Raw genomic sequence first — 14,248 nt, 5'->3', positions numbered from 1 at the left:
TGTTTAGGAGAGAAGGGACAGCAGAAAAACGAAAAAGCCCCAGCCCCAGGATCCCCAAAGCACGAGTGCAAACACTCCCTCCCACCCACCCTTAGCTACAATGAGGCCCACTCGCCTCAGTGCTCACTCCCACCGTGCGGTGTCAGAACAGCAGCATTGCACACACCATTGTGAACAGGTTCCCAAACAGTGACATTTGGGAACTGTTCAATTTTTAAGTGCATCTGCACCCTAGGTCTCAGCTCCCCCCTGGTAGAAGGAAGCACTAAGTGTATCTTAAGAACTCTTCCGTGAGGCTATAGCAGCTCTAGGACTAACGAGTGGGACGGAGAACTGGAGAGGGGTTGTATTGAATAGGAATTTGTATTCAGTTTTGAAAGCAGTGCTCCCTCCTCTCCCACCTCCTGATATTTAGGAAGGCACACCACTGGTATTTAGGATGCGCTGCAAATTTGGGCAGGATGAAATTATATGAATGCATTGAGAGATGTTTGAGGGAGTCGGTTAGGCAAGACAGGACATGTCTTTGGTTTCTGTGGATTTTTTTCTTCTGTAAAACATCCTGGATCTGGGACAGATGCTTTGAACAACAGAGAGGGCTCCACAGGTCTGGGAAACCAGTTGCCGGGCAGGATTCTGGGCTAAAAGATTTCAGCCTTTTCAGCATCATAAATTCTCACAGAACTCATGTTTCCCCAAGGCCAAAATAGTCTGATATATAGCAAACCTCTTAGGACAACTTCATATTCTACCTAAGAGTTTTCAATGCAATTTGGGATAATTCCCCATATGCTACTCAACGTGTCTGCCTTTTTCTTCAGCATCACTGCAACAAAAAATCAATTCAACTCTTCAACCTGTGTGTGAAGTAGTGTAATACAGCATATATAATTCCAAAATACTAAAGTCCCATCTGTTTCAACCATATATCCAATGTACTGATAAGTTTTTTAAAAACACCCTTGTGTTTGAATATGTTACCACCTGCGAGGGCTGACCAGTTTGTATTTGCTACTCAGGAAAGAGGTTGAAATTGTATAAGCTCAAGTGAGGTCATTTTTTAACTAATCAACCGCTTTCCATTTAGCATGGGGATATGCAAGTGGGCACTGATCTGCAGACATTATACTATTTAGCCATCTTCTTTACAACTTGGGTTCAGAGGGCAATTAAAAAAAAAAAAAAGAATTATACTAAGGAACCCAACCCTAGGGAACATGGGGGTCACAGGATTGCCAGATGTGGTCTGCATCCCATCCTAATGTACCTCCTCTCCCTACACAGATACACTCCCCCTTTATTAGCACTTGCCATTATCTATCTTAAGATGCCCCTCTCTTCCCTGCAGGAAAATATGCTCAGTTCTCTCTCATCTGTTCCAGGTGCTCCTTATAAAAACTACTACAAGTTTTGAGAAAAAGGCATGAGTACCCTCCCGTATAACCACTGATCAGCCTCTACTATTGGCCTCAGCCGATTCATGCTCTCTAAACAGAAGTCTGCCACGATTAAGATGAACTTAACATTACACAACTTGGAGGCTTCCTTTCCACATTACCATACTTTTGAAAACGGATTTCCCCCCACCCCCAATCAACACTACTCATGGGGGTATGAAGCTGGAAATACACTGCCAAGGTATATATACGTAGGTGCCAAGGAACTGATATGCTTCCAACAGACAGAGTGCTCATGTCATACTTCCTATGCGGCAGGATCCAGATGAGTGCTGGTACATCTGCACTGTATACATTCAAATATAACTTCCTAAAACAACTTAAGGGACTGTGAAATCTGGTCTGTGTTCTAAGCAGGTGCAGTATCTGAACCTACTTTGAGTGCCTATGCTGATTTTGGTTTCCATGCTATTTTTCTATTTTATCTAGTGTTTTCCTCTGCTCTGCTGCTGTGTGAAGGACTCCTATCATCAAGGTAGATGGGGTTTACAGTGGAATCAGTAGAACTGACTGTACAAGGTAAAGCAAACACAGAAGTGTGTATTCCTACCCAGTCTTTCAGTCAGACTAAACCATGTTTTTTTGCAGGCACCTTTTCCGCACAAAAATTGACCCCCATAATTGAGGTGCATGTATTAATCAGGGCAGCTGATTTTTTTTTGCCCAAGACAGAAGCACCTTGCTTTGATCCCTGCTTTGCAGTGCAGCAGCTCTGGTATTACTCTTCAGGCAGCTGAGGGAGTCAATGGCCCATTGTTCTTTACAGGTGTTAAAGATCATCTCTCCTTTCCAATGGTCTTGACCATCCACTAACGAAGCTAACCTTTCTTAGGGGAAGTTTACCGTCTGCTAGGGTTTTTGGTCTTGTCTCCTATTTTGCAGCTTTTGAACTCTTTTCAAGATCAGAGATCCATCCATAGAGACCAGTTTTCAGCAGCAGCTAAGCAGGCAAGGGAGTCAGTTGAAGATTAGGCCCCGTCCCTGCTCTCTCTCACTGTAACTTTGGAAAATTTTATTTTATTTATAATGCCTTTCAAAAATAAAGTGCATATGATATTTGGGGTGTGTTATAGGCAAGAAAAATACAGCATTAACATATTGTCTTAACATTTTCTAGATAGACTGTTTCTCTTTGAGGAAAAGTGATTTCACCCCTTCATACAAGGAAAACTGATACTGCATTTCTCTCAATCTGATCAATAAAAACCAGGATGGCTGGTTTCACTTATTTCTGGTCAGTTGTATTCTAACTATTTGTCCTACCACAATGTTGCAATTACAAGCAGTGAGATAAAGGTTTCTATGTAAACACATTATTTTAAAGTTATCCTCAGAAAGCCACTCCTAATGATTTTAAGTTTTCTGAACATAAAACCTGTATTTTGGGCCTCTGTGAGAGAGTGGAAGAAGAGCTGGGTGAGGGCCAGGGTCACTGGAAGGGAGAATACTCACCGCAGGTGTGGGGGGAGTCCTGACCAGGGTGATGGGAGACACCACCGTGCTTTCAGACCCGCTGCTCCCTCTGGATTGGCGGAGGGAACCCACAGAAAGGCATTTCTGATCCCAGAGCAGGATGGCAGGGGAGGGATGCCAACAAGCTAGGTGATGGGACATGCCAGGCTTCAGCAGCTGATGGGATCCCAAGTCCTCCAGTAGGTGGAGAAAAGGAGCCTGTTAATCAGAGGTGGCTGAAGGACCACAGTCAAGAACCTGATGAAGGAGTGCTGGGGAATAGCAAGGACCCAGCAAGCAGAAGACAAGATGCAGTGAAGACCGTGGTGGGCCAGACCACAGTAAGAGGCTGGCACGACTGGGGAATGAAGTAAGAGCCCTAACTTGGGTGGGGACAATCAGAGGGCTGTGGATGATGCAGCATCTCCTTCCTTTTGTGTTACTGGGTGTTGTTTTCATTTTGATAGTCTCTCTCTACTGTGCCAGGGAAGGGAGCAGAGAGCCCCAAATGGAAGGCCTGTGATTCTGGTGTGGAAACTGGGTGTGGGACCAAATGTCTGTTGAACAGAGACTGATTTAATTTAAGTGGATTACAGCAAGGGTGCTTGTTATATTTATTCAAAATAACCGATTGATTTGACCCCAGGAAGTGTTATGTAGGCGATTACCTGATGAGCTCTATAGGGACTGGTTCGGAGACAGAGTGCCCAATGAGCAGAGGTAACCTGACTTGTGTTATTGGTTAAGAGACTTGTATTTGACTCCATAAAAACTGATCTAGGATGTGGGCACTAGAAATCATGGATAAGTCAGTTTGTGTTGCAAATTAAGGAACTCATTAATGAGCTGATATAGTGAGAGAGTGGATCAATCTTGCTGTGTGCAAATTAATCTAAGCTGGTAGCCTAGTGGCACCTGAATAAACTTGAATTCTTTTGGGATATAACCATTGTCCTTTTTCTGGCTAGTGAAGAGCTGCTGGAATTGCGACGGTTCAGTGAAAAACCTAGGTCAAAGACACTTACCATCTTGCATCGTATGGAAAGGATGGAGTGTAAGGGGAGGAGGAGCCCCACAAGAGTTCCCGGGAAGGGCTCAGAGCGATTGTTGACCTTTCTAACTCCAACTCCCAACTAGATTTGTAGCATCATCAAGACCTGGTGGGTGAGGGCAGAACATCTGAGATAGAGGATAGCAACAATCCCTGACTATTCCCCAGATGGCACACTCAAGTAGAACATCCAGGAGGTGAGGCCCCCAACCCTACAGTTTAACATTTCAACAGCCTCAACTGCCTCTTAGTTCAAAGAAATATACAATCAGTAGAAGAAATAACTAAACACAGCATGACTGCATATAAACCATCATCAAATGTTGTCAAGCAAAAATAGTCTTTATTCAAATTTCATGGAAACAGGGATCACTTTTACTTTGCAAGACGGGGGAAAAAAATAAAATAAAAAAAATTTAATATAAAACAAGGATATTGTCACAATACCAGAATATGGAACTCTACTTTCCCCCACCCCCATGGATTACTGAAGGTATCTATTTTCCTGACTGTGCTATTCACAACTCTGTAAGTCCAAAAATATGAAACAAAAAGTAGTATGAAACTTAAGACTTAGCACTTTCACTAAATGGCAAACATCAAAGGGCACCAAATCAAGGGCAAAGATTGCTGAAGTCACCATACCTACCTATCAGTCATCATTCCAACCTCATCAACCAATCGAAGTACAGTGCAGCTTCTCTGTAAGGCTGTTCTTGGAAAACAAGGCAATTTTGGTGGTCTAGGAAGAATGGTGTTATAAAGGGGGAATCTTTCTACAGGATAGCAAATGAGCTGCTTAGCCTTGCACCAGAAAGCATTACAGAGAGGGAGCACTGTATTAAACAATTATAGACACACCATTAGGATAGTTAAAAATGTACAGCATTGACATGTGTTCTACTTCAATCACTTGTGCTACAACTACCAAACATGTACAAAAGATGTCTCATATAGTTCCAGGTGTGGTTGCAGCAAACTTAGGACCTTGAGCGAGATCTTGATCTAGATCGGGAGGGTGATCTAGAGGGAGACCTAGATCTAGACTTGGACCGGGACCTGGTTTTGGAAATAGATTTTGATCTGGAGCGAGATTCTGATTTGACATTTAGTTTAGACTTAGAATTTGACCGAGACCTGGACCTAGATTCACGACTTGCGTGCATGTCCTCACTCTCGCTTTTTACCTCCTTTTTGTCAGATTCTGGTTTTAGATGCTCCTTGTCCTTGGACTCCGATCTGGATCTAGACCTGGACCGCTCATGGTCTTCCTTCTTTTTCTTCTTGCTACTAGATTTGCTGTCTCGCTTGCTGTGCCTTTTGCTTCTCTCGCTTTTGCTGCGGCTCCTGCTTCTACTCCTGCTGTCGTCTCTGCTCCTCTTCCTTCCCTTCCTCTTGTCCTTACTCCTGCTACGACTCCTGCTCCTGCTCTCATCTCTGCTCTTGCTTTTGCTCCTGCTTCTAGCCTTACTGATGCTCTTCTCCCTCTCTTTACTCCTACTCTTCTCCTTACTCCTACTCTTCCTCATGCTCGTCCTCTCCTCTTCCTCTGTTCTCTCTTTGCTCCCACTCCTGCTCCTACTTTTGCTCTTACTCTTTTCCTTGCTGGGGCTCCTGCTCTTTGCTTTCTCATCGTTGTTGTGAACGGCACTCTCTGCTTTGTCTTTACTTCTATTCCGGGTTTTCTCTGCACTCCGGCTGCGGCTCCTACTTTTATCATCTTTGCTCGGACTCCTGCTTTTGTCCTTTTGACCTCTGCTACGGCTCTTGCTTCGACTACGGCTCTTGCTTCTGGAACGGGACACAGACCTGTAAAAGCACAAACGGATGGCCACGCATTAGTCTTTTCTATGTGGTTTAAGGCTGGTTTGCCTTGAACTGTAGTATGCAGACGAAAAATAAGTATGAGAAAGGAGCTCCAATGCTGCAGAGCTAGGTCAGTGCCTCTTATATTTAAACAAGTGCCCCACTTTCACCCACAACAAAGGTGATAATGTACCTGGATCTTGATCTACTCTTGGAGCGACTGCTTTTGCTACTGACGCTACGGCTCCTGCTCTTACGAGAGCGTCTGCTTCGAGAGCGAGACCTGAAACAAAAGGAAATGGGTTAACATTGGGTCACTACAAAACCACAAAAGGAGAAGCCTCTTTGATTTGGGGTGAGTAAGAAGCCCCAGCCTTAAAGAAACAATGGTTGCAATGTCTTCAGCCATTTCTACTCAATATTTCAGAAAGCTAGCAGAATGCTTTACAGAATAAAAGTTGTTGACATTTCTAAAGTGCCCATCTTCATAACACTAAATACATAAATACATTCATTCCCACCTGTAGGAAATGTTACATCTCTGAGGATGAACAGACTCTCATTCTGAGAAGCTTGTCTTTAGGAATGGGAAGAAAAAATGACTCTCCAAACGAACACGGAGAAATCCTGGATGGAGTGAATACTGTTACCCAAGACAGCTTAGCCAGGACAAGATGCCTCCCTTTCTTCAACAAGAGATGCTATGGGACTGATGACCAGTAAAATCTGTGTATTGTGGGCCTCTCAGAATAGGTGGGCTAGAATTAGACATATTCCCACATCTGACTGTAATTAAATTAGAACATAGAGCCTCAGATGTATTATGAACAAACGTACCTCGAATGGCTTCGACTTCTGGAATAGGAGCGGCGCCGTCTTGACCCAGGTCTGTCTTCTACTAACCTAATCTTTCTGCCATTTACTTCTGTCCCATCCAGCTTTTCAAGGGCTCTTTTCATATCAGAATAGGATTTGAATTCAATCACACCTTCATTTTTTCTGCCTTTATGTGCGTCTGCATATGTCACTTCACCTGCCTGACGCATATAATCCTAGGAGAGGACAGAGGAAAGAAAAAAAACAATGCCTAAGAAGTCACAGATTTAAGCTGATTGTTTATTCTGCTTGTCTACTCTTAAGTGCAGAAACATTTGTTCATTTGAAGAGAAAAAAAAAAAGAATAATTCACATCCACACCATCTTAGTTTTAATTAAAGGTTCAAGTCACACTGGAAATTTTATCCATAGAGTACTGACTGGCAGGCTCATATTGAAGTTCCCGAGCAAGCTAATAATCGCTGTGTAATTTTAGCACTAGAACAAGTGAAAGGTGACTGGCTTAGGGGTCTGTAACAAAACAAGGAGCATACAGGCAGTGACAGCACCTGCTTTTCTTCACACTACTGCTTAGGCAGTGTACCTGCTCACCTGTGGTAAACTCAAGTCTCTCAGCTCATTCACCCCCTGGCCTCTCAGCTTCAGCTGCTCAGCACAGTATTTGGTTTTGTGACTCATTCAGCTGGTTATCAGGAAGAGATATTACTCTGCCCAAAGCAAGCCGGCCGACAGGGGAAACTTTCATGCAGTACTAACTTAGGTTGCAACAGGGGCTGCATGTACAAATGAGAGGTTTACTGTTCATTCCTATGGCAAAAGCAACTCAAAAAAGAACCCCACTGAATCCAGCACAGCATTAACCAGTGCATGCTCCATTTAAAGCATTTGATACCAGCTATCTGAAATGTTTACAAATTAAAACAATAAAAATGCTTAGAGGTTTGTTAGTATCCATTTGAACTAGAACTACACAATCTGTTCTGGACAGGCCTGTAAGAGAAAAAAAAGGCTTGTGTGGAACAGGAGGCAGTTTCATGATGAAGTTTACATCTAAACTTTACTGTCTCATTCCAAGAATTATCCTAATTTCAAAAAACAAGGAAATTGAGGCAAAGGGGTCAAGTAATTTGCTCGACCCCTTTGCCTCAAGGCTTACAGGGTGTCCACGAAAGAGCCAAAGCTCAACCTACATTTCTGAGTCAGTCCTATGTGAAGACTCCTCAGTCATTGCTTTTGATACACTGGCAAAGCTCCCAACAGTTACTCTTAAGGTGCAACATGAAAAAGTAAGTATTTTATAACCATGCTTAAAGCTGTATTAAAGACATACTCTCCCCTATGTTTCTCATGTAACTGGGATGACTGGTGATTGGCAGCTTACAAAGAAACTTTATAAAGAGCACTTATGGCTGTGGTTAGCATGTCCCAAGTGTCTTCTCTCTGTCTTTTCTCCCTTGCCCTCATATAAGTCATATATGTACCTTGGCCTATACTGAGGAGCATTCCCATAAGAGTCATTTCCCTAAGGTGGAGATGTTCTCTCCATCCCCCCACATTTTCTTTTTGACTGTTACTTTGTATGACTTCTCTTAGTGTGCAAGAGAATTCATCTCAGAGTTTCTTCAAAAATGGCCGAGTTGTTTAAGGAGTAAGAATACAGCTTTTTGGCTAAGATAGCTCTAGCACCTCCAATGTAGAAGAGGGAAAACTGAAGTCATAGGAACATAACTCACAGATGCATCTTTCCTCAGTCAGAGTTGACTCTGCAGAGGTTTAGAGACGAGACTTTTTTTCTAAATATGTCTTAAGGCATGTTCATTGATCTTTATTAAATGATAAAATGAATGTTCTCCAACTGGTCCACTAACAGCATGCATGTATACAGATTTAGATGTAGTGGGTATTTCCACTGAGTGCATGACAACTCAGGATCCTGTACAAAATACAGGTTTTGAAGAAGAATGGACTACTTCGTAAGTGTTGTTCTCCAATGGGCATATATTATACATGTTAAAATGAGAACAGAACTTCTGAAGTAGTCAAATATTTACAGCACAGGAGGTTTAAGAGACTCATCATGGAGCAGTCCTTCACAACACAAGGCTGGGTTATAGTGTCAGGGTAACAGCCTGGACAAGTTTTCATTAACCCCAGTAGAGCCAAGCCATTTGCTCAGCCAAGATGAAGAAAAGGGTCCCATACCTTCAGATCTTGCCAACTGCAACGGCTTGACAGATTTTCCACAATCAATCTGTACTCTGTACGGGTAGGAGGACCGTACTTATCTCTTCCACTTCTTCTATAACCATATCCACCTTTAGGAGGTGACAAGCAGACAGCAATACTTCAGCTAGGGAAATGGAGTGGCTTAGTTTACACCCCAGACAAAAACTCCTCTGCCCAATATACCAGCAAATACATTTAATCTTCACCCCACCCACTAGTCTAAACTACATTCTCCTTGTTTAAAATATAACATTACAGAGATAAACATTAAAATAATATAACTACAATACTTGCACATAATTACAAGATGTATAATCATATAGTTACAATTAAAAATTAACATGCAATTAAATTTAAGTTATTAAAAATTTGTTTAAATAAATTTTGAAACAAGAAACCAAATCACTAAAGCCAGTTTACTAATGTTACTTACATTGATTAAAGGTTTTCTGAATATCTGACATGAATAAAGATTTTCAGGCACCTATTTCAGTTTAATCTCATCTGTCTCTAACCCTTGGGATCCTCACCACCCAGGTCTAATGGGAAAAGGTTGCGGTCGTCACATGGCTTCCTTTTTTGGTCAGCCAAGGGCCACAAAGGTCAAAGAGCCACTCATGGAAAGGTAACCCAAGGTCAGCAAATGGAACAGGCAGTCATCTTAGCCTCAAAGGACTCTTTTAATTAAAACATTGAGGTCTTTGTTAAGTCTATGTTAAACAATCACATTACAAATAAACCATTCAAATATTTAAATAAAAAAAACAACAACAATAAATGGTACAAGAAATTGCATTCATTCATTTATCAGTTAATTAAATTAAAATATTTTATATACAATTAACAAATAGATACATATTCAGATCAATATTTACATTTACAATTACAAAAGCAAAATAGTCAAACTTCATATCATTATCTTGTAAAAAATTACTTTTTTTTAAAGTAAATATTTTATAAAAAAAAAGTCACTGAGATACAAATGCATTTTAGTGCTTACTGCGTCCAGAACCATAACTGCTGTCACGACGTGGGCCCCTGGCATGTTCAACAATTACTCGCTCTCCACAAAGGTCTTTGCCGTTTAGCTCATAAACGGCATCATCTGCATCACGCAGATCATCAAACTCAACAAAGCCATACCTAGGAGGAGACAGAGACTGTTCAGGAAAAAACTACACCCACCCAAGGTGTCTATTTATCAAAAGCAATTCACATCACAGTAGGACCTTTCACTGCCAACGAAGCTTGGGACACGGTTACCTTGAAGCGATACCTCTCTCTCTCTCTCTCTCTCTCCCCCTCCCTTCCTTCACCCCACCATCCAAACCTTTGTTGGCCACCAGTGGCCAATTCCTGAAGGCTTCAGGTCAGGGTCCCAGCCCAAGGATCCTACTCCTCAGTTTGTCGGTCTACAAGGTAGAAGAGGGCTTAGACATCAGCGTTTTACTCGTAGTTCTATTTGACTTAAGGAATTTCTTAATACCTCGGTACATCCACACTTGACACTGAAATGTTACTCCACTTCGTGTTTGGAAGCTGCTTGTGTTCCTTCCCCAGAAAATGCCAAAAGAGGGCAAAATATGAATGGATGCCAGGGAAGGGGTTTATCAGGAAGGCTGACCAATTTCACTCTTCACTGTGGGCAGTACTGATGTGTTTGAGTAAGAAAAAGGACTACATATGCCTGGTCCTATTGGTAAAGCATAAGTTTCTAGATAGTCTTGTGTTAAGGAGCTTCCTGGATAATACTGAATAAAACATAACACTTGAGGATGCAATCCTATCAGTATTGGTCATGCTGAATCCCATGCTCTGAAACTATGAACTCTGTGTGCAGGGTCCCTACAGGATTGGCCACTCACCATTGTTACATTCACAATTAAAAGACTTTGTCAACAGCTTTAGATTTAGAGCTTGCAAAATGCCCACACAGAAGAGCTTCATACATGCATAGTAGCACTGTGACCACGGAGCTCTCCGCAGGCATGGCAACCTGCTGGTCAGAGCAGATTGCAGCCAGGGCTGTAGTTTGCGCAGCAAAAAATGCTGGGCCTGTTTTGCTAACTGCTCTCAAAACACAAATAGGGAAAATGCAAGTTAGAGGAAGCCAACAAGAACACGTATTTTAGAAATAGGCCTTACACTTGAGTGGGCATTTTTGGCATTCCAGGCAACTTGCCCAAGGTCACTCAGCAGTGCTGGGAATTCACACCTCCTAGATCCCAAAACTAACTGTGCAGAGATGTTATAAATACACAAATAATTTAAAATTACAGGTAAACCCCAATTATCCAAATGAATAGGGGAGGGGTGGAAGAGGGGACAGCATCAGAAACTGCTGACGACTTGGGTTCAGATAACAAGAGTTTACCCCGCTTCACTTACCCTGCCACGACCCAAGTTCAGGCGTCCTAGTCTCCCCTGCAAGAGCTGATGATACTACAGCCCTGTGCAGCACCCCAGGGAGCCCCGTTTCAGCTGGTTGCAACATCTCTGGCTGCTGTAGGGCAAACAGAATCCTGAACTCAGGTCTTAGCAGGCAAGTAAAAAGGAGGAAATGATTTTCAGACATTTGATTTTCAAATTTGTGTATAATTGTAATTCAAAGTCTCATCTCTTCTCTTAGGTCATTTAATTTTTAAACACTTTCACTTCCTCCTTGAATGCCCTAGTCACCAAGAAAACTCTACTACATAAACTTTAAATATTTAATCAAAATGTTTAAACATGAAATTTCTCATCCAGGTATCGCAAATAAATAGCTACTTCTTCATGCAAGTGTGGGTAGTCTTTTAATAGTGAAGCAAGTGTGACTTTGAGCTATGAATTCTGACTTACTTACTCACAGTCAATCTACCAACAAAATAGTTCACATCTAATCTTACCCCATGCCTCATCTGCCAAAATAAAGCAACTATCTCTTTATCTTTATCCAGATCTCAAATGCTTTGTAATGCTGTATTCGTAATAATGACTTCATTCCTAGATATTAAAGTATTTCCTATGTGCCGGCAGCCCCACAGGAAGGTTTTAAAACAAAAAAAGGACAATAAATGTATTTTATTGATGCTTTAAGGATAAGGCTTAGGAAGCTAAGCAAGATTTGAATTTGGCCAGAACAGCAGATTAAGAAGCCTCCTCCTTCAAAGAGCACATCAGGAACTGTTAGTGGGTGTACTTAAGCACTCCATGTTACATATCAGCAAACACAGGACTGCCCCAGCAGCCCAGCACTGTATGGCACCAGGTTCACCTACTGAGAAGCTAGTCATCTGTAAAGATATACAAATACTACCTCCTACAAAATGCTGGTTTTCTTTGAAGGGTTCCCATGCAAGTGCAGGACAAATCCTGCTCAGCTGCTCCCTCCAAGGCAAGCAGGCTTTTAATAATTGCTTTCTATGGCTAAGTGAAAAGGAGATCAACAGCATAACATGCGAGTAACCCTAGAATAAAAAAAAGTATATAAATGACAGAAAAGGAGAATGTAAATAGAAGTAATCAATTGCAGGAAGGAATTTTCTAGGTGTTTATAAAAACAGCAAGGAAAAAATGTATACAGCATGCGCTATAGAAAATATGTGATTGCTTTCAAGTCATACTACACACGGCCCAGAGATAATAAGTAATATTAATCCACACCTCCCTTAAATATACTTCCCATCTTAAAGTTTAAACAACATGAATTAAGATCCCTTAGAAGGACACTTTAACACCACAAGAAACCGCAAGTGCTGACAAAGCCTTCTCCAAAGCAATCTGAACCTGCTGTTATATGGTGGTAGTGCAAGTAAATCTTCTTTTAAGTGTCTACTGTTATTACTTTAGATGTGGCATAAAACTACTTACTAAAAATGTCAATGCAATTTACTTCAGATAATGTGAAGCTACATCATTTTGCTGTCCATGTATCAAAAAAGGAAAAAATGGCAAGAGCACATATCTTTATTTCTAAGCAATTCCAGTCGATTGAACCACCTAAAGAAGCTTTTTATCAAAGACGAAGGGAAATGGGATTTTTAAAAATTGTTTAAGGTCCCAAATAATAAAGGGCAGCTGAGTCAGTCACACTCCTTCCTATGCAGGGCTTTGAGGTACTGGATTCATACCAGCTGGCTGCATATACTCCCCTCTACTTGCCAAGATCTTCAGAGCTAGTAGGGTTCACTTCTATGGCACACAAGGTGCTACCAAGTTTTCCTGCTGCTCCTATGGGGACAGTGCTATATAGCCTTGAACAAGCTGAGCTATGCCAGTTCTAAAGCATGAATCAAATATTTGAGCAGTGTCAGTTTAAAGCAAGGCTAACTATGCCTATTTCTTGTAGCTTACTGACTTACTAGACTTACTCTGCAATATTTACTTACTGCCAGCGTGCATTGCCAATTCAAGGTCTGATTCTAATGAGATGCTGAATGGAACAAGACACTTGGCTGCAGTATCGTCTTCCTGTCTTCTCAGGGACGTGGGGCAGTTTACTCAGACCAACCTGGGCTCTGAGATCACCCTAGGATTCTGTGGAGGCACTGCTTAAACTTTGGGGGTTTATGCCCCAACACAGTAAAATTGGCCACTTTCACATCTCTACTTCAGCCACCAGATTTGACACTGTGGCATTCACATGATTTGCACACATGATGCTTTGTCCTCAGTTATGCTCCCCCTTCCCAGGCACCTTTCCTGCCCCTGCAAGGGGGTGTGCCCCACAGTGTAGGAAACACTGGCCTAAGGTGATTCAAAACTGTAGTAGAAACAAGGTCACCTGAGCTAAGTACCATGCTGAATATAACTTGCCCCATGGCTCCCGGAAGTCCTTCACTGGGACAGAGGAAGGCAGGACAGGGTGGCACCTTGCCACCTAAATTGTTCAAATTCCAGAGGCTACAGCCTGCTTTGTCAGATGCTCTGAACAGGGAAAGAAGATTCGGGTCGATTATCAGCATTTTTGTCTGAGGCCTAGAATCAATTTGTTTTGGTTAAGACATCCCTGAAGTTACTTTCTACATGTGATTTCTTAAGTTAATTCAGTGAATTCACACTACCATATTTACTGGAATCCAAGACAAGTGGCTTTCCTCCCACCATTTAATATTGGGGTGGGGGGAGCCTTGTCTTGAATCTAGGTACCAGCTCGGGTCAGGCTGCTGCTGTGGCTCCAGAGTTGGAGCTGCCACCTACCGCAGGCTGGGGCTAGAGTCATCACATGCTCTGTGCCAGAGTCAGAGCATACAGTAAGTGCAGCATAGTGTGAGTGTATGCACATGCGGGGGGGGAATGGACAGACTGGGGCAATTGACCAGGGGGAAAAAGCAGCAGGGAGCTGGGCACTAGGTGGGCAAGCACCAGGGAGCACATGCACAGGGGGAGGAGGCGGTAAGGCACACACAAGACTAAGGGCAGAGATCAGGCCACCCAC

At 42.3% G+C, this 14,248-nt stretch overlaps 1 protein-coding gene across 1 annotated transcript in view; it reads right to left on the bottom strand.

Annotated features, from left to right (window-relative positions):
• Positions 1-4,278: 4,278 nt before the first annotated feature.
• Positions 4,279-14,248, bottom strand: part of SRSF4 (serine and arginine rich splicing factor 4) — a gene marked incomplete at its 5' end in the record, with an annotated part of 36,569 nt that continues 26,599 nt past the window's right edge. The window contains 5 exons of the mRNA XM_019512063.1: positions 4,279-5,769; positions 5,960-6,049; positions 6,604-6,818; positions 8,806-8,918; positions 9,830-9,972. Of these exons, the coding sequence (XP_019367608.1) occupies positions 4,941-5,769; positions 5,960-6,049; positions 6,604-6,818; positions 8,806-8,918; positions 9,830-9,972 (1,390 nt within the window). The remainder of the gene's footprint in view (positions 5,770-5,959; positions 6,050-6,603; positions 6,819-8,805; positions 8,919-9,829; positions 9,973-14,248) is intronic.

This window comes from Gavialis gangeticus, unplaced genomic scaffold (assembly GCF_001723915.1).
Source record: "Gavialis gangeticus isolate Ggan-Ray unplaced genomic scaffold, GavGan_comp1, whole genome shotgun sequence".
NCBI lineage: Eukaryota > Metazoa > Chordata > Crocodylia > Gavialidae > Gavialis > Gavialis gangeticus.
The sequence above is the reverse complement of the archived record's forward strand: the minus strand, read 5'-3'. Positions and strand labels throughout refer to the sequence as shown.